General features: G+C 40.8%; 3 protein-coding genes across 5 annotated transcripts in view; 1 reads left to right on the plus strand and 2 right to left on the minus strand.

Annotated features, from left to right (window-relative positions):
- Nucleotides 1–85, minus strand: part of LOC107834467 (basic proline-rich protein-like) — a 4,883-nt gene extending 4,798 nt beyond the window's left edge. The window contains exon 1 of one of the 2 annotated variants that reach the window (XM_016665917.1): nucleotides 46–85. In XM_016665917.1, coding sequence (XP_016521403.1) covers nucleotides 46–63 — 18 coding nt within the window. In that variant the 5' untranslated portion in view covers nucleotides 64–85. The remainder of the gene's footprint in view (nucleotides 1–45) is intronic. The other variant, XM_016665918.1, reaches the window with a different exon arrangement.
- A 2,118-nt stretch (nucleotides 86–2,203) lies between these two features.
- Nucleotides 2,204–9,060, plus strand: LOC103130423 (uncharacterized). Its single transcript, XM_007541813.2, has 4 exons — nucleotides 2,204–2,373; nucleotides 2,896–2,951; nucleotides 6,029–7,177; nucleotides 7,431–9,060. The coding sequence occupies exons 2-4, from the start codon at nucleotides 2,900–2,902 to the stop codon at nucleotides 7,826–7,828; spliced, it is 1,599 nt and encodes a 532-aa protein (XP_007541875.1). The 5' UTR covers nucleotides 2,204–2,373; nucleotides 2,896–2,899; the 3' UTR covers nucleotides 7,829–9,060.
- Nucleotides 9,061–9,776: 716 nt separating this feature from the next.
- Nucleotides 9,777–14,859, minus strand: si:dkey-11p23.7 (V-set and Ig domain-containing protein). 2 transcript variants are annotated; one of them, XM_007541818.2, is made up of 3 exons: nucleotides 13,759–14,859; nucleotides 11,978–12,367; nucleotides 9,777–10,679 (listed from the first exon to the last, which is right to left on the minus strand). In XM_007541818.2, exons 1-3 carry the CDS (start codon nucleotides 13,943–13,945, stop codon nucleotides 10,252–10,254), a joined length of 1,005 nt encoding a protein of 334 aa, XP_007541880.1. In that variant the 5' UTR covers nucleotides 13,946–14,859; the 3' UTR covers nucleotides 9,777–10,251. The 2 variants fall into 2 exon arrangements, with proteins under 2 accessions (XP_007541880.1, XP_016521399.1); XM_016665913.1 differs by having other exon boundaries at nucleotides 11,978–12,382; nucleotides 13,759–14,857.
- Nucleotides 14,860–20,434: the final 5,575 nt, after the last annotated feature.

Genomic DNA, 20,434 nt, shown 5'->3' on the forward strand with positions numbered 1-20,434 from the left:
GTTAAAATTAAAACATTTAATTGATCAGAAAAATTGATTACTCACTGAGATGAAGGTTGCCATGGCGACACCTCTGCAGATGCTCTCCTGATGCTGCTGAGGAGAAAAGTGATGAAGACAAATTCAACCCCAGGCTGCTGGTGCTGCGCTGACGTCATCGGGGGCGGGACTAAGCACAATGATGTAATCATGTGAAAAACTTCCTCAGATTAAGGATTACAGTCATAATCCCGCATATCTACACTGTAAAAACAGACAGAAACACTTTGCTTTGTCCGTCCTGCAGCTTAGTAAATATCTCCATAATATTATTTTACCAGTAAATATTGTCGGACTTCAGGCACCTGAAAAATTTTCACATTTTATTGCTGGATTTCAAACCTTCGCAACCATGGAGACATATTTTAAAAATTTCTGTAACTTTGAATTATCTTCCCATTTCCATAAATATCACAACTTTCTTCACAAATGATTTTACAAAGTATTTACAAAATAAACATCCTCATATTATCCCTTTACCTTTTTAGCAACACACCACACTTTTCAGCAAGCAGCCCCTCATTCAAAATAATTTTGGTTTTCAGATATCTCTGTACACTAGTAAAACATATTCCTGGAAAATATTAGTTTCAGTGGCATGAAATGAAACATCATTTCCAATAAAACGATGTTTCTCTAATCATTTCAGTGAAACTTTGCGGTTTATGAAGCTCCATGTTTCTTCTTCTTCAGGTTCATTTGTGTTTTTAATGATCATTTTTACCAGAATGTTTCTCCATATAAGAGTGTCTGTTGTTGTTCCGCTTCGGGAAGCAGAGCCGCAGATTCACAACGGAAAGGATCACGACTGAAGGAAACCAGAACCGGCCCAGCGGTTCCGGTTGACCGGAGTTGCTGGTTATTTTCTTCTCTTGGGTTGAAGTTTCAGGCCAACCTTCCAGTCGTCTCGATTCTTTGTTGCTAAAATAAAAACTCCAGTTTCTCTGTAAGGTTGAACGTTTCTTCTTCTCTTGGCGCCCTGCTGGGTGCCGGCCGCCGTCCAATCAGGTCAGAGCGTTGTCACTTCCTCTCCAGCAGCTGGATTTTGTTTGGTTCTGCTGATTGGTGGAGCCAGCTGAACACAGCATGATGCTACCACTACCATGCTTGGTCTGTTTTATCACAGCAGCTTCTTCTTTTGTTTGGGCGTAATAACATTAATAATAATAATAATAATAATAATAATAGATCATTAAAGGTTTTAAATGAAGGCAGGTTGTATGTGTTCATGGTGAGTTTCCAGTAGATTTAAATTTGTTTTGGTTACATTTGCCCACCCCCCGCCCCCCAGGTACGAGGGTGGAAAGAAAATGGATGGATGTAAATGTGCTTCGTTCTGCCCCCTGGTGGCAGCCTGAGGAACCAGCAGCTGCTGATTTGACTCTCAAAGCAGCAGCTGCTGGTTTCAGCCGCCGCCCCGCTCAGCTTCCTGCTCCACAGAAACCACAGAAGAAGAAAACCAGGAGAGACGAATGCCGCACGCAGAACCAGGAAGCATCAAACCCGATAATAAACCTTTATCTGAGATTATAATCTGGATTAATCATTTCCAGGTTTAATGAGACTGAAAGGAAAAACTCAAACAGCTTCTATAACATCTATTCTACTTGCATTTAGATCCACAGATTCCTCTTGGCCTTGCCCTGCAGAGGTCAGAGGTGACACACTTCCTGTCAGATTTAGTTCCTACTGCTCCTCATGGCTACGGAGAGAAATTTGCTCCAATATTATTTCAGAAATTTAAATAATAAAAAAAGGATTTAAAAATGAAACTTTATCAAATTTCTTAATCAAAACACATTTTTATGCTATAGTTGAACTCATTTATGCAGTTTGACATTTAAGTTTTTCAAATTATTTTGTCAGATTTTGTTTGTTCAAATGTTTTTTGAGACTTTCCCCAAACTGGCCTGTAGAAATACGTCACCTAGAACAGAGGAGCAGAATCTGAAAAACACAATCTGAAAAGAATGCAGTTAATCAAAAACAATGTTTAAAATAATTTCAAAATTAAAATTAAATTCTTAATTAAAAAAAGGTGGGATGAGCTTGAAGTCAGACGCTGACAGGCAAATATTTTAAATATTATTCCAGAGAAACGCAGCAAATTCTAGAAAAATGTCGAGTTTTATTCCAAGATTTTAAAAGCTGAAGATGTTCTGCTGTTTCAGGGAGGAGGAACGTCTTCAGGCGCCGCCACGTGACCTCTGACCTCAGCTCCTCATGCAAACTTCTTCCAAATCAGCTGCTGACTTTGACTGACAAATGTTTCATTTCCATAAGAGAAGAAGAAGGAAGCGTGTGGAGGACAGACCGCCAGCAGCTGCACAGCAGGTCAGACCATTTCCTCCTCAGGACGGTTTTTGTTCTGATTCTACGGGATTTATTTTTATTATCTGATTTTCTGAGTTTATTTCACAGGTTGAAGATATTTAAAAGTAGACAAATATTCCATCATTATTCATTTAGATGAGAGTTTATTCAGCTGACGTTTGCTGGAAAATTAAAAAAAGATTTTTACATTTAATTAAAAAATGACTAATCAAATTAAACACTAACGAAAAGGTCGATCCAGTCAAACTACGTCAAAACAAACTAAATATGGAAATTCTCCTAAAATCAGATAAACTGGATTAAGTGAAATTAAACTGAAAGGACAATCCAGAAAATGTAGTTTATGTAATTAATGGTTAAATGTAGGAAAGTGAAATCTAAAGAATGATTTAAACTCTCACAACACGAGAAAGGAGAATAAAACCAGATTCATTAAAAATATCCATCATTGTTTTTATATGTTTAATGTTTCCTGAAACTTTAGTGACAGTGTTGTTAAAGTTATTATTTTTTGTTTTGCAGAGAAATGAGTCCGGCGCCGCGCCTCGTCGTCCTGCTGCTGGCAGCTCGGATCGCAGGTAAAACATGAAATCTGCTTTTCGGACAGTTTCCCTTCATTCAGCAGTTCATTCACCAATCGACACGTTTCTCTGGAAATAATCTCATACTACTATTATTGATCAGGTATTTCAGCCTGTCGGCTGCAGGGCTGCTTCCATACGGAGGTAAATTGGGGCCAAAAAGTTTGTTCAAAAGAAAAAACAAAATCAAACTGAAAAAAAAAAATTATCCAAACTAATTTTCAGATTCAAGATTTTATTTTTGATTTGCAAAACTTTTTTTTTTTTCAGATAAAAATAGTTTCTCAGTTTCAAATAGTTTGTGTGCACAAAAACAGTGCAGTCTCATATTTTACACAAAAGTCGGCATGTATAAAAATTAACTTTGCGTCAAAGTGTGTGTAAATATACGCAGACGTTTTCGCTGGGTGAAAATGTGCAGCAGCCACACAAACTTTTTCTGTGGACGATAAGAAACCACAAAGCGTCAAACTCACATAAATGCACTGAAGTCTGAGGACATTCAGTTATTTAGACCAAGGAGCACCAAACCGATGTTTTTCATGATTTTATTGTTAAACGATGAAACTGAACCCATTCATCCTCAGACAATAAGCTAACACGAACACAAAATAAAGAAAATAAGAGCATGTGAAAACCTCGCTCTAATGTAAATGGCACTTTTCCTCAGTTTGTGTCTCAGAGATGTAACACATTGATCTGTGAGCCGAAATGCATCTATGGGGTCATTTCATTCTCACTGAAAACAGGAAACGGGCTCAGCAGATTAACTCCAACCTGCCGAGTAAAACTAATCAACAGGTTTGATTATTTAAGGTGATCCAGGTGTGTCTGCAGTCACACGGATATCAGTAGCTGCATCCAGGTGAGCCGTAATGTGGAGCTTTGGCTCTGATGGAGAACAGAGGGAGGATTGATCAGAGATCATATTGATCTGATGGTTTATTGGTGTTTAGATTCATCCAGACTGATCATCCTGGGTCTCTGAGCAGAACTTAAAGACGGAGCCGAGCGGTACCGGTACCGGTCCAGCTGCAGCCATCCAGCCGCCCGCTTTGTGAAAGCGCCTTATGGACATAAAGCATCTTAATTCTGTAAATGTACAACTTATTCACATGATTCTACTATTAATAAACGTCCAGTTTCCCACCAAAGACCCTCTGACTCCGTCTTTAAAAGCTGAACGCTCTGCTGCTGTGCAGACAGGCATTTGCAGGATCTCTTTATTTTTTATTTTGGATTTTTTTTTCTTTAAAATGTATTATTTTTATTTTTGTGAGGTGACATCATGAGCCCTGAAAGCAGCTTTTAAATAAACTATATAATTATTATTATAGATGCTTATACTGCTGTTAGCCAGGATGGTTGCCATGGTTACTGCTTCACGTGGCAGCAGACTTCCAGGTATTTATACTGATTTATATTAATATGTATTCATGGAGGCGGCAGGCGGAGCAGCAGCTGCTCCGTTTCCCCCAAATCAGGATTTACAGAGGAAAGGTGCAGAGCCACGGCTTCATGCATCCCATTTGGTTTGTGCGCCGCACTTTTCTACATTTTCCCGAACGCCAAGTTTTGGTGTGAAAACTGCGCAGGGTTTTATGCACGAAGCCCCTGAAGCTTTTAAAGAGTGTATCTCAGTGCTTCTAGGCTTTGTGTTTTTCTCATATTACAGAAATAAAGTCAGTATTTACAGCTGGGGTCTTCAACATGGGGCTCGGGACCTCAGACGGGTCGTGACATTTCTGATTTATGGATATTATTTTTACATTCACAGCTGTCTTTAACTACACCCATGTAACTACAGCTTTCAGTAAAAATATCAGTTTATACATGCAAGATAAATTAACCATGTTTTGGTCAAATAAACACTCCAGCACATCTTAATGAATGAAGATACTTTAATGTTTTCATACAGTCGGATCCAGAGGGAAGTTGAAAATCAGAATCACTGTTTTTATATCAGCTAAAGTTGTTTTATTCTAATTTAGTAAGAAATATTAAAACTAGTAGGGATTTTTTATAAAGGTTGATTTTATTTTTCTGCAAACAGACGTTAGACGAAGCTGTTATTTCACTGAATATTATTTACAGACTGACACATAAAAATGCTAAGGCGCTAATTTATTTGGCTGCTTTGTTTATATCCTCTGTTTATATTCATGCTCTTATTTTGAAATCCATTTACATAGCAGTTGTGCTTCCTTTCTTTATTGAGCAAGTGGAAAGTATTTAACAGGAAGAGAAAAACAAAACACCAACTGAACAAACAGCCAGGAAGTTCATTTGACAAACACATTACGACTTGTTTTGGAGCCTCACACGTCGTCCACACGGCTGACGTCAGAGCTTTAGCATTAGCTTCTGCTAAATACTGTTTTGGTTTAGTGTTTTAGCATTAGCTTCTGCTAAATATGTTATTTTAGCGTTTTAGCATTCACAGTACTAATGTCTATGAATAGTGCTTTAGAGTTAGCCCAGCTAACGTTTAGCTAGCAGTGCCCAGTGCTGGTGTTCGGTTAATTTTTAAGAACAGAAGGGCGGCCGGTCGTGTCCCATAGGGTTATGACTGAATTGTTGAGACGTGGCAGACCCGTCTGGAGAAAACCTGGTAGTTTCTTTTCTTGGATGTTGCTTAAGGGTTTTAAACTGAAACTTGGAAACAACCCGCAGAGGCTTGAACACAACGATTCCTTTAGAACGTTTTAAAAATACAAACTGTAGTTGACATTATAAAACAGATGGTTGGTACTGGACGCATTCACCCGTTACAAAGTTTTCATCCTGAAGGTTCAGGGTCGTTTCAGAACCGCTGCCATGGTACCAGCACCTAGTATCCAGTAAGACTAAGAACCTTCTGGACTCCATTTAAACCAGTTACGACCCAGTTACACACAGTCAGGCTCAGTGAACGTCCTCTGATGAAGAAGAATGAAGGAAAGGCCACCAACCGATCACCAACCTTTGGTTCCCTTCCAGTCCTGACGGTTCTCAGACTTTCAGAAAACCGTAAACTGGATGAACATTTCTGATGCTTTGAGTTTTAACTTCAGCAGATCTTTTCTCCTTTACAGCATCTCAAACATTCACCGACGCTGGAAAGGATTTCAGAGTCATTTTTCCAGAAAACATCGCCTACTACTACCCTTCTGATGCCCACAACAAGATCTGGGTCACCGCTCTGCATGACGACACATCCGTCACAATGTCATCAGCCAGCAGTGAAACTAAACTAAACGCTGGTCATACTAAAAGTTTTGATGTGACCCAAGAACTCGGCAGGCTAACGATTAATGACAGTAACGATTTTGACCCGTTCACGGTTTTCAGCATCTCTGACAAAACCGTTCATATTACTAGCACCAAGGACATCGTCATCCAAGCCGTCAGCAGCAGAGGAAGAAGCGTGCAGTCAGCTCTGGTTATACCAACGACCAAACTCAGTAACAAGTACTTCATCCCACCGGTACCTGAGACTGAAGGAACCACTAGTGGAGGGGCTCCTGTGGTAAATGTTACAGAGAGAGCCCCGTTCAGACTCATCATCGTCAACCCTGATGAACCCAAAGCATCTGTGACCATTAAAGGCAGAGATGAAATCCCGATAAGCATAGAGTCAGGCAAGGCTGCTCAAATCTGGGTGGACAATGGCAACACGACCCAGTATGTTGAAGCAAATAAAAGAGTGGCGGTGTACTTCAGCCACCCCTGCGCCGTTCAGCACCAGTGCACCTGCGGCCTTCTGCATGCCATGGTGCCTCCAGCCAAGAACGACACCATGAAGTTCCCCATTCCTCCAGTTCTGGGCAAGCCAGCGTCCATTCTGCTGTCCGATGAAGCAAACGGAAGATGGATCAATTCTTCCTCACTGATCGTTGAATCGGCAGGCACGGCCATCGTCTACTGGCCCAGCCTTCTCCTCACACTGGTTCCAGTAGAAGAGTTCGGCAGCTGTTTTGTGGTCCAGTTCATCGAGGGCAAGGAAAACATTCTCATCATCGTGGTCCACAAGGATCACAAGCAGGGAATTCACATCGGGAATGATCCTCTGGGGGGCGCAGGATGGCAGGAGCTGGAGGGAACCGACTACGTCTCAACCAATCGCAGCATTTCATCTACAACTGTCGTCTGGCACTCGTCTGCCAACATGACCGTCTACCACATGGCCCAGAACAACAACACCTGGTTTGGGAACCCCGCACCTGTTGTTAGTGCAAACCCAGGTAAGGATGCACACACACACACATACGGATGTGCAAAATGAAGTTTTTCATTTTGCAGTACTAAAGATGGCCGCCGCGGCGCTCTGTCCATGTCAGTAAAGATCAGAGCGGGGGGGGGAACCTGAGTTTCCTCCGGGTCTTGCTGCCTGATGTTAGGTCAGGGTCAGTGGATGGATGGATGTCCTAGTTAAAGCCTGAACAAACAGTGGACTGTGCCACAATAAAGCAGACCGTCTCTGTGTGTTCATGTCAGATTTCAGGGGCTGCATTTTAACTCCAGAGGTGACGATGATCCTCCATGAAGCAGAGAGTTGGCAGGAATCGATCCAATCCTGTCAGAAGCAAAGCCTGAATCTCATCAGCCTCTCCAGCGAAGCTCTACAAAAACATACCTGCCAAAACCTGCGTGGAAACGACGCCAAGCAAGTGTGGATCGGAACGCGTCGCAGCTCGCTGACCGGAGACTGGTACTGGCTGAACAGCAACGGCTTCAACGACACCAACTGGGCCCGCAGCGAACCGGGGGACGTCAGCGAAGGCCAGTGCGCCGTCATGAGTCTGGAAGGCGACTGCGGCTGGAAGGACCGCAACTGCTGCGAGGCCGCCCGACCTCTCTGCTACGCCGCTCCGCAAGTCCTGCAGATAAACTGAATCAGAAGCTTCCTGCTCCTGGTTCTGGTTAGGTCAGAACCGAGCCACCGATAGCATCACTATAGTCATCAGAAAACGCTAGCATAGATAGCTACACCGGTTTATTTGGGTCAGTTGGTAGTTTAGCCTCAAACTGCTGCCTGCGCTACAGAGGCTGGCAGAAAACAAGACGAGGCGTCATAGTATGGAGGGCTGAGGGTGACGTAAAACATAAATATATGAACAGGCAATTACACACAATAAACTACACCAAGCAAGCTTTAGCTCATAAGCTACATACTTAGCTAGTGAGCTAAATATTTAGCTCCAAACTAAACATTTAGCAAGCTAAATGTTTAGTTTGGCTTGACAGCTCGCTAGCTAGTTTGAGAACTAGCAAGCTTTAGCTCATAAGCTACATACTTAGCTAGTGAGCTAAATATTTAGCTCCAAACTAAACATTTAGCAAACCAAATGTTTAGTTTGGCTTGACAGCTCGCTAGCTAGTTTGAGAACTAGCAAGCTTTAGTTCACATACAACATACTTAACTAGTAAGCTAAATATTTAGCTTGGAAGCTACATAGTTAGTTTTCAAGCTAAATATTTATCTCCAAGGTAAATAAGTAATATACACATGCTGATAATAAGACACAAATAAAATACAGAGATCAGCCAGAACCAGATTTTATTTTTTAATTCATGATGTCAAAACTAATTCAAAGTTCTGAGTTAAATATTTAATTAGGTATGTAGACGATATCGATATTTTCCCATGACTTTTATAATTTCTATTAAAAGATCTATGAAAGACCAGAATTTAGATTAAATTTAATCTTCAAATTAGGTTAACGACTGTAAAGGAAGTGACATCAGCCACTGATCTGGACTGAGAACTGGTCAGCAATTAAAATTAAGATGAAAATTTGATCAACAGTTTTCTGTTTTTGTTTCAACTTTTTTCTCTTGAGTCAGATTTAATATTTTATCCTATTTAAATAAGGAATTATAACGCAGCAAACTATATATTCTAGTGTAAATGCAGGTTAGGGGTGAGAAGCTAATAGTTTTTACTGAGTTTCAGAACATTAACTTCTGGCTGTTCAGATTTAATCATTGTATTTATTCATTTTAGGGTTTTATTGATCTGAATCTAGCAAACAATACATTTATTTTGTGTGATTTGCTGTGAATGTATCATGTAAGCTGCATAAATAAAATTAGTCATTTATGCCAATAAATGGATTTTCATGTATGAAACAAAACTTTTTATTTCCTTTCTTTCAACAAAATCTAATAAAAAAGAAAAAAATAAAATAAAATTTTGAACATAAGAAACATAAAGAAACAAGAGATTGTTTTGTTTCCCCAACTTTATCAGCAGGAAGCTGCAGAGTTCAGTAGATCAATGCACTGATGCTCAAAGTGTGGGGCATGGACCCTGGGGGGCCGCCAGGGGGCGCTGTGGCGGCCTAAAAAATTACAGAGAAGATGAGGGAAAAAAATAAATAAAAAAACAACAATGAATCCCATAAATCATTTAATGTTAAATTTTCATCATCATTTTTCTGTTATTCAATCATTTTAATTTATTTTGATCAAATCTAAACTAAAATAATTTAAATGATTTAAATGTTATTTGCTTTGCTCCTGAAGCTAGCAGCTAGCAAGAAACGGAAAAGCTTCTGACAAAAACAAAAACCAGAGGAACTGTGGGAATAAAATAAAATGTAATATTAAATATTACATATTTTCTTATAATCAAAGGAGAAGATTGGAATGAAATAATGCATCTTCTGGTAATCAAGTCATAATAACTCATCTGATAACATTTTCTGCCATAGAACTGATGGCTGTTTAAAATCAGAAGCTATGAGGTTAGCATTAATGCTAAATTAATGTAATAATGTAATAATTACTGAATAATTGTAAAAACGACTGAATAATAAAATAACATTCCAAAAGTTGGTATTTATATATTTTGTAGCAACGTCTGGAGGTAGCAAAGGGGGTCAAAGGTCAAAGCTGTTTGGGGTCCTGGATGGAAACGTTCTGTGTTTTCCAGACACTCAGGTCCATTTTATACATAATCAACTAACTATGAAGATTCTACATGTATCAAATAAATTTGACTTCCTGATTTATCATCTTGAAATTGGGCGTCTGTCTCTTTAAAAACTCCTGCTCTTTCTGAAGCTCTGCCTCTAGGAAGTCAGCATGGTGTTTTTCACCAGCTGCTGTCATGAGCTCAGCTTTGCTAGTTGCTGCTGGCTAGTCTGAAGGAGCTGCGTGGGGGAGGAGGGGTTGCCATGGAGATTAAAGGATTTATGAAAGAACCAAAAGAAACATGATGGGATAGTGAATAAAGATGATTTTAGATGCTGCTGGCCCTTTAAATCAGATCACTAACGACAATCAGCAAGCGGTCTGATTGGGAAGTGTGAAGTCACTTCCTCCAGCAGCTGACGCCCTGCAGAGCCCCCCCCTGGACCATCCACACCACGACGCCCACCAGCAGAACCAGCTTGGTGCCCAAAGCCGCCGCCAGCAGCAGCACCAGCGCCGGCGGCGGCCCGGCAGCTGGCGGCGGCGGGCGCGGCCGCAGGACAAACAGGGCGGCCTGCTCCCGACCCAGCGGGTTGGAGGCGCTGCAGGTGTAGCGCTGACCCGGTTGGACGTCCCTCAGTTGGCTGATGGTCCGGTACCGGCCAGGCGAGCCCAGAGCCTGCGACGGTGCCAGCGAGGAGCCCTCCAGTGGGTCGTCCGGGCCGAGCCACTGGACATCCGGCAGCGGTGAACCCTGGACCCGGCACACAGCGGTGAACCCGGCTGGACCGCCGCCCTCCACCGACATGGCCAGGATCTTTGGAGGAGCTGCAGGGACGGACAGCAGGGGTTAGTCTGACCTTTGACCCCAACAACCAGAGGAAAGATGGCTGCCACACCCACAGCATGATGCTGCCAGGCCAGAAAACCACAACTAATGTTACTGGATGATAAAGACGTTATTGCAATAAACATAAAATAATTATAAATATTATATTAGTAAATTCTGATGAACATTTAAGACTGGAAGACAAATTCTAAATAAAGAAACAAAACAACAAATAAAATAAATTATAAGGTTCCGTAAACAAAATCATCCTTAAGAAAAAAGTTCAGTTGAGACCAAAAGTCCGGAAACTTTATTGTCTGGTTTTTGGTAGGAAGAGAAAAACGATGAATCAAGCCTGAAATGATCAAGCCTGGTTTAACTTATGATTTATTGCTTCTCAGTGGAAAAACATTACGATCAGTTTCATCTGCCAGCAGCTCGACTCCAACAACAGCTTTGAGTTTGCAAACTGAAACCTTCTGCTGCTGTGGAGCAGCTCCACTGCTCCCACTGTTCCCTTTGTTCCCACTATTCCCTTTGTTCCCTCTGCTCCCATTGTTCCCTCTGTTCCCTTTGTTTCCTCTGCTTCCACTGTTCCCTCTGTTCCCTTTGTTCCCACTATTCCCTCTCCTCCCACTGTTCCCTCTGCTCCCACTGTTCCCTTTGTTCCCTCTGCTCCCACTGTTCCCTCTGCTCCCACTGTTCCCTCTATTCCCTCTGCTCCCACTGTTCCCTCTGCTCCCACTGTTCCCTCTGTTCCCTCTGCTCCCACTGTTCCCACTATTCCCTCTGCTCCCACTGTTCCCTTTGTTCTCTCTGCTCCCACTGTTCCCTCTGCTCCCACTGTTCCCTCTATTCCCTCTGCTCCCACTGTTCCCTCTGCTCCCACTGTTCCCACTATTCCCTCTGCTCCCACTGTTCCCTTTGTTCCCTCTGCTCCCACTGTTCCCTCTGGTTCCTCTGCTACTTACCAGAAGCTAATGCTAAAGCGCTAAACTTGTCATGAGGAGAAATGTTGCCAAAGGTCAAACTTTACTTATATGAAAGTTTACAAAACAGCCGAGAAAATTATCTTGAAAAATTATTTTAGCAATTCTAAGTGCGTTAAATGTTTTTAGAGCTAGCTAAAGCGCTAAGCTAAATATTAACTCTGCAAGTAGCAGATTAGTGTTAGCACGCCTCCACTGGGAACAGTGAGACTCCAGTTTCAGGTGAACCGGACCGAAACATTTCTGACCGAAACGTTTGGCAGCGTAACGTAACGTTTCTTGATGTTTTGTACCGTTTCATCTCCTACCTTCCACCCGCAGCCTGGTCCCCATCTTATCCTCAAAACTGACGTGTTCTCGCCCCTGAACCTCCACTCTGCAGTAGTAACGGCCGTTGTCCTGCAGGGTGGCGCCGTTGATGCGCAGCGACAGTTCGTGCTCCCTCGGGTTGCCCTCCAGGCGGTACCGCTGGTCTTGCTGTGGGTTGGGTTCGCAGGTGGCGGCGCCGGGCCGGCTGGTGCAGCGGTACAGGATGGCGGCGGCCGACCCGTGGCCCAGCCGCCACATCACCTGCAGCAGGGAATGCTGGGAGTGCTGCGGGTGGCTGAAGGTGCAGGGCAGCACCACCGGGTAGCCGTCCATCCCCCGGACCTCCGCCTGGACCTGCATGGACCAGCTGTCGTCCCCGGAGCCGCCAGCTGCAGGGGAGAAACCTGCTGAAGTTATAAAACATTAAGACTTGGGTTCCAAAAAAAATAAGATATTAAATAAAAACAGCAACCACTCTTCAGTTCACTAGCCAAATGTTTCCCTACCATGACGCCAAACAGTGTTGACCTTTGACCCTCATAGCAAACCCACTGAAAAATATTTGAACATCACCTTGAAAATGTCAGTTATTCACTATTTCATTATTATTACATTCATATAGCATAATGCTAACCTCATAGCTTTATTAGCAGATAAAATGTTATGACACCAATTTTTCAACACACAATTCCTTCTTTTGATTAGAATAAAATATGTAATAATTTATATTAATCATAAAATTTAATTTAATTCCTTCTAAACTGTGTTTTTTTGGTGGGGGTTGTTAGAAACTTTTCTATTTCATGCTAGCTGTGCTAGCTTGAGGAGCAGCTTGATCAGAAAATGAGCATCAGAAACCTTTAACATTTAAATCAAATATTTTAACTTACATTTTATACAGAAAAGAGATTGAATAATTGTTGGGAATCCAAGTTTCAATTTCTTTTTCCTTCTCATTTTCACTGGAACGTTGAGGCTCCCACAGCGCCCCCTGGAGGCCCACACTTAAAAAACACTGAATTGAATTCACCATTTTCCTGAACCAGTGATCAGGATTCATCAGGGGCCTCATGTATCAAACCCTGCGCTGTTTTCACACTGAAACTTGGCGTAGGACAAATTTAGAAAAGTGCAGCGAACAAAAAAATCCAGATGTATGAAGCCGTGCTGCAATCAGACCTGCTCTGATTGCAGAGCAGGTCTGATTGCATGGACGCTCCGACCCACGGAGCGTCCATGAGGAGAACAGAGCAGCGGCGGACCCAGAACTGGACTGGTCCGGTCCGGTCCGGTGACTCACCTTTCCTCTATAAATCCTGATTTGGGGGAAACGGAGCAGCTGCTGCTCCGCCTGTCGCCTCCATGAATACATATTAATGTAAATTAGTATAAATACCTGGAAGTCTGCCGGCACCTGAAGCAGTAACCATGGCAACCATCCTGGCTAACAGCAGTATAAGCATCTATAATAATAATAATAATAATATAGTTTATTTAAAAGCTGCTTTCAGGGCTCATGAGGTCACCTCACCAAACTAAAACATTAGGAAAATACATACTTAGTTTGGCAATAAATATTTAGTTAGCAAAATAAATGTTTAGCTCAGATTTAAATATTTAGTTACAAACTAAATATGTAGCTTTCAAATTAAATATTTATTTTGGAACGCTGACATTTATAAAAATTAAACCAACCAAAGTGCTGCTGTTAGAGTTTTACAGTGTAGATTCAGCAGGAAGCTCGTCATCCTGACTTTAACAGGACCAGAACCGTCCTCACCTGCGGCGGCCGCCAGCAGCAGAACCAGAAAGCATCCGACCCACGGAGCGTCCATGAGGAGAACAGAGCAGCGGCGGACCCAGAACTGGACTGGTCCGGTCCGGTCCGGTGACTCAGAACCTCCCAGACGGTCCGCGTGTTTCCGTCCCTTTCTGGACACTTCTGCTATTCCTGCTGCGTTAATCATCAGCTGGTTGGAGACACTCAGCCGGTTCTGATCCAAACGTTCAACAGATTTATTTGCAGTTCTCTAAAAGTAGAACAATAAAGCGACACAGGGAGCCACCAGGGGGCGCCGTCACCATGGCAACAAACCCAAGCTTTAGCTTATTTTATGAAAACTTTAATTTGAATCCAGATCAGAGGATTTTCACTGGAATGAAACCCAGAGCAAACGGAACCGGATCATCTTCAGATTAAATCTGATCAATAATGTGTCATTGATCCGATCAAATCACTTTTCCTGCTTGTGTAACAGTGTTTAGGTTGTAGAATCCCACTTGCTTCATGTATCAGTGCAATGGGGAAATAGCGCCCCCTCTCTGTGTGGCTGGTTATATACTGCTGGCTCCTGCACTCAGTGCCAGGCTGTGAAAGCTGCACAAGAGGTGAGTTTCATTCTGCAGCACACCGAGTAGAAAAATGTTAGCAACAGATAAAACATCATTTTTATTAACTTAGATAAATAGAGTGCAATTAATATTTACTAGATACGTGCCTGGCACTAATTTTTGCACTTTTAATTTCGTTATAAAACACTTCATGTGCTAGTTAAAAGCTAACTTAACGCTCTGTTGCAGTGAGCTGATTGAAGCTGAGCCGTTGCGCTGATTCCAACCCGATATTTTCTCATTCAGGAAATAAACTGCAGATCACCCAGAAACTCCTGGTCTTCTTTAAAACTACACAACGCAGAGTGGAGGGTTACTTGGGCCGGGCTGGTACAGTGGAGTGAAGCAGAACCCGGTTACACTTTTGTATCAGATAATAACTGCTGGCCGTATTGGAACTGATCGAACTGCATCTTATGATTATTGTTATTGATAATGTTACAAATTAAATCGAATTAAAGCAAATCAAACAGAACCTGAAAAAAGACTCAGCATTAAAATGAAACACAATCAGATATCAGAATGTTTTACAGTGTGTTGTAATGTTTTACAGTGCGTTGTAATGTTTTACAGTGCGTTGTAATGTTTTACAGTGCGTTGCGTCCTGTCAGAATGTTTTTTTTTAGTAAATCTGGATTAAAAATGTTTTTCATTAAAAAACGATTCAAAGTCAGATAAACTCTTCTGAACGTCTGAATTAATATTTAGAAATTTTATCTAATAAATACCAAAATATGAAGTTATGTCTAAACTCTGATATTTTAAGACTAAGATGGTTAAAATAACCATATTATGGTGCTAAACCTGTTTAACACATACATTTAAGCTATTCGTGGTGTTTTCTTCTCATGGTTATAATTTTTCCTCAGTTTTTGTCTGAAGGTTTTTGTAAACAGCTGCCTTCCCCTTCTCAGCCAGGAGGGGGCGCCAGAGTGTCGCTTCAGATAGACAAGAAAAGGGAAACTTTTCATCACTTAAAAAAATTAAATTAAATCAGGTCCTATTCTGGTTTGTTTTGAAGTGAACATGCTGGTTTCGCCTGGTCAGTGATGATGCAAAATGTTTTTATAAAACTGCTGTTTGTTTTTGCAGTTTTTCATCCAACCTGATTCATTTAGTTTCCAGCAGATATTATGATCCAATAAACTTTATTTAAATCATTTAGAAATTTTATCTCATGAATACCAAAATATGAAGTTATGTCTAAACTATGAAGCTATTATGTATTAACTGGAATTTTATGATTTCCCACCAAGATAAATTCAGTTTTATTTAACTTTAATGGGTTTATTCCTGTTAATAAATGTTTTAATCTTTGCATTTGTGTGGTGAAGTTGCTGAAGATTTGATTCACAGCAATGAAGCATTTATTACAGTTTATTACCACAGAAGAAGAGATAAACTGGGCTTTAAAGGAGCACTGTGTGACAGCTGCTGCCACCTTGTGGCCAAAGAGGCTGCAACAGCCAATGAGAAGTTTATGACAAATGAGGTATTTTATATGGAATTAGATTTGTTTCACAATTATTAAATAAATAAAAAAAAATCATGTCAAACAAAAAAAAAGTAGTATTCAATCAAAACAAATTTCAAATAAAAAAATCTTAAAAACTTTTTAATCATAAAAATATTTTTTTACAAAACAAAAAAATGTTTAAAGAGTTTTTTTTTTTAATTGAAATCACTAATTTTGGTTTGAAACTTTTATTTCTGCATATCAGAAATTTTTGGTTGACAGTTGGTTTGGTTGAGTCTAAGTTTTTTTGAAGCTCCTGTTTTTTGGTTGAACTCGTTTTCTTCATAGACATCAATACNGAATGAGGAGAAAATAAAGCTGAACTGGCGCTGCAGTCTTTGCTTCTTGGTGTCACCTGTAAGGTGAGCTGACAGGAGCCCAGCGCTGGACGGTGAGTTTTACAACAGACACAGATTGCTCTGTGAACGTTGCCATGTTTCCAAGATGGCCAAAACACACACATTAAAATGCACAAATATTCAATTTAACTTTCTGATTTGACGAATTAGAATATTAGATCTTCATATTCAGCTGTTTGTAAGGATTTGTTTTGGTTTGTTTCTAGTTAATCACGTCTTCCTCTTAATTGTCTCCAGCTGTCTCCTGTTTGCCCTTATTACCCTGAAAGCACTTTGCATTGCCTTGTTGCTGAAAATGTGCTATATAGATTAAATTACCTTTACCTGTTCTATTTAATCTCACCTGTGTTTCCCTGTTGGGTTCCAGTCTTGTGTGTTGCCAGAGCTACTGGTACTTTGCCTCATTCCTCACCTGTGCTGCCTGGATTTCTGTGCTCCCTTCGTAATTACCATTAAATCATTTTTCACCACAACTTGTTCAATTTAACAGTTTGCAATTTGACCAGTTAGAGACGTGATTACATATTCATCTGTTACTTGAAAAACCATCTCTTTTATGTTGCTAAATGTCAGTTTGGTGTAAAGTGGAGCTAATGTGCTAACAAAGCTCAAGTTAAGGCAAACATCCCGTAACCATAGACATCAATACTAGACCCCTCATGGAGCGCTGAGTCCTACGTAACAGCGTCCGCCATCTTGTGTGTGGCAGCAGATCGGAGCTCCTTCAGTCCTATTCTGTGTGTTTCAACCGTTTTACGAAACAAACTGGATTCATTGGCTTTACCTTCCCCAGGTAAGGATGAAAGATCAGAATTACTTTGCAGCCAGAAATTTGCTTCTAAACAACCGAGAAATATTTCCTATGTAGTTTAATTGGCCCAAAGTAACCGCTGATTGTTAGCTTAGCAGCTAACGTTTTCATACTGTTTTCTAATGAGAGAGAGGTGATGAGAAACCGCTGCTAGAGGAGAAGTTCATTAGAAACCAGAGGATTTAGGGAGGAAAGATCAGCCAGGATCAGAGCTGGAGCTGCTGCTCTTCAGTCTGTTTCCAGCTCAGCTTCACCATGTCGGTATTTAGCTATAAAGATGCTACGAGTCAGAGCCCAACATGCTGAAAATGGCTTGTTATGAATGTCAAGGAAACATATATGTAGTTTCTATTAACTTTTGGATAATTTCTCTTTTATCCTCGGCTTCAGCCTGTGAACCAGGACGTCTCAGAAGTCATTGAGTTCTCCCAGTGTGACCAGCAGACTGAAGCCTGTGACCAGTGTTCCCAGTATAATAAATAAATGTTTTATTCTTCCACTTTTTGTGTGTTTTTAAATATCTCAGTCTGAAGTATTAGTGTATTAATGTAGCTTATGTAATGAAATAAAAATAATTTACTCTGTTAGAATTATTTTCACTCTTTGCTGTCAACAGCAGAGTTGACATACTCTGCTATTGACTGTAATAAATATGTATTCTCTGGAAAAAAGTAAGAAAAATATGTAGTTTAATGTTTGACAATGACTGATTTATGAATAAAAAGTCATTTTGTCATGATCAGTGTTTCTGTGTGTTTAGTTTTGAGTTTTTCTGTGTGATTCTGTTTCCCTGTGAGTCTCTGTCCTGTCCTCCCTGTTGATTGTTCCCAGGTGTGTCTCATTCCCTTGATTACCCCGTGTGTATTTAGTCTCACCTGTTGTCTGTGTTCTTCGTTGGGTCCTTGTCTTAAGGTGTGTCATTTGCTGTCAGACATATGTTGAAAGCTGTCTTTGTCTTCAGTTGTTAGGTCGATGCTCTCCAGTGGAACTGCTAAGTCCTGGTTAGCCTAGCTCGTGTTTTCAGTCTTTGTTAGTGCTACCGGTATTAGCTGTTTGCCGTGCTGCCTGTTTTTCTGGACTGTGAGCTCTTCAATAAATTCATCATATTCATCACCTTACCTGGGTCTCGGCGTTCTCTCCTCACCACTACTTCACACCGTTCATGACACATTTCTCAATAATGTATAAAAAATAAATACAAGAAAATAATTTGTTTGTCTTGAAACGTTAAATTATGTAAATATGTCCTTTAATTAAACACTGTAAAAGTGTCTGTTCATCAATGTCAATATAAAAATGATCAGAATAATTTCTATCAAATAAAAACATTGTGCTCTTTATTCAGAAATGCCCCAAATAATTAATCACATCTAAAGTTAGAAACTCTCATTTCTTTGATTGCCAAATATATTAATGTGTGTGAGAAAATGTGTCAATAACGGGTATTAACTTAAAATACTTTATAGAACGGCACTTTGTGAAGTTCGGTCCTTTTACTTGTATTAGCTTACTGGCACATATTCCACATTCAATATGGCGGACGGTGAGACGTATCGCAGCACCGGGCGACCCGCTCCATGAGGCGTATGCAAAAAAATAGAAAAAAATCCCTGGTGATACATTGTGACAAACAAAAAGACTAATGCAGCTGAAATAACCTGCTTAAAATAAACTATGAATCTTGTAACTTTATAGACCACCAATGTTAGAATGAATTAATAAGGAACACTCTGTTATGGACAACAGGACTCTTTGTCTTTCTCTGATTTATCTGCACACGGCTGCACGACTACATAACCTTAACATTTAAGGCTGACGACAGTCACACATAAAAACAGATTAACGAAGGCAGCAGGTTGGAGGGAGCAGAATGAGGAGAAAATAAAGCTGAACTGGCGCTGCAGTCTTTGCTTCTTGGTGTCACCTGTAAGGTGAGCTGACAGGAGCCCAGCGCTGGACGGTGGACATCACTCTGTCTGTTCCAGCTGTGTGACCTGCAACATTTGATCATTTTCTGCATTAAAACCTGTTTTATTTTTAACTAAATCTCATTATTTCTCACGGTAATGTAACCAATATGTAAAACTCACAAACAGGTAGGTTGAAAAAATTTGGATTTCAGACCAGTGTAGTTACAATTAGTATTCATGAGGATAGTAAACACAAACCATGTTGTCAAGAAATGAAGACTGTTTAATACAAAATTGAAAAATATATTATTGTACACTTTTTTCCCTACAGAAAGTGTCCATCAGGTTGTGCGTTCTCTTTTAATTTAGATTTCTTATTGTTCAGTTCATTCCTTTAGTTCAGGGCTCTTTAAGTCAGTCAGTCAAGTTTCTGTCAAGTTCAATGGCCATGTGCAAAATCTGAATCCAGTGAAAGGCAGGAAGTGGATCCAGCAGTCCCAGGGTTGAAACCTGAAGCTCAGTGAATGGAGTGAAAATAGTCTCAAAGTATCTGTGTGTGTGGAAAAATGGATTAGTAACTCATGTAAGCATCTTTGTGTGTAACTTTGGATAGTTGTATCTGTGAAACATGATTTGTAAGCCGTAAAAAGAAAATAAACCTTTTCCTACGCCTACAAATGTTGAAAAAGTCCGCACAAGTTTCCAGATACACAAAACGGCATTTACACACAGATCCGGTTATGAGCGCAAGAGTATTTTTGAGACTCTTCACGCTTCGGGGAAGCTCCCAGATTGTGTGTAGATGATGTGTTTACATGCTAGTAAAAGCTGGGACATCTGAGTTTTGCTCCGAGTCTAGTGTTTTTATCCTCTAAACCAGGGGAGCCCAAAGTCGGTCCTGGAGGCCCGGCATCCTGCATGTTTTAGATCTCTCCCTGGTTTAACGCACCTGGATCATATGATGGCTCATTAGAGACCTAAGAGGAAGATTGAAAAGGTTGTAACTAGTGATGGGTCCGGCATGCGCCAAGCCCACAGACCAAACCCGGGTCGGTGCGCGTGTTGGTTTCAGCAAGTCACGTGACCGATACAGGAACTGTTTGGAAATGGCATTAAAGCACCAAACTGTGTCTATAAGGAAGCGAATCTGTCAAAAGCATTTGCCAAACGAATTCTTGATCTTTTACGGCATCAACTATGGAGCAGCTTCAAAGGAAAGGTTTCCTCACTGTGGGACCGTTTTGATCTCATATCGGAAAATAAATTTGTTTTCATTTTGTTGTTTCATCCGGTTCTTGTCAGTTTCTACTTGATCTGAACCCAAATTCATCTGAAACTGACTCTTAGTTTGCTTTCATATCATGTTCTGCAGGTTAAGTGTCGCATTTGTTTGACTGTCTTATTTAAATAAATCCACCTCCTCAATGCTGAGGCATCATGAGAATGAAGTCCCAGATAAACTCAGATAT

The sequence above is a fragment of the Poecilia formosa genome, unplaced genomic scaffold, assembly GCF_000485575.1.
Source record: "Poecilia formosa unplaced genomic scaffold, Poecilia_formosa-5.1.2 Scaffold634, whole genome shotgun sequence".
Taxonomy (NCBI): Eukaryota; Metazoa; Chordata; class Actinopteri; order Cyprinodontiformes; family Poeciliidae; genus Poecilia; species Poecilia formosa.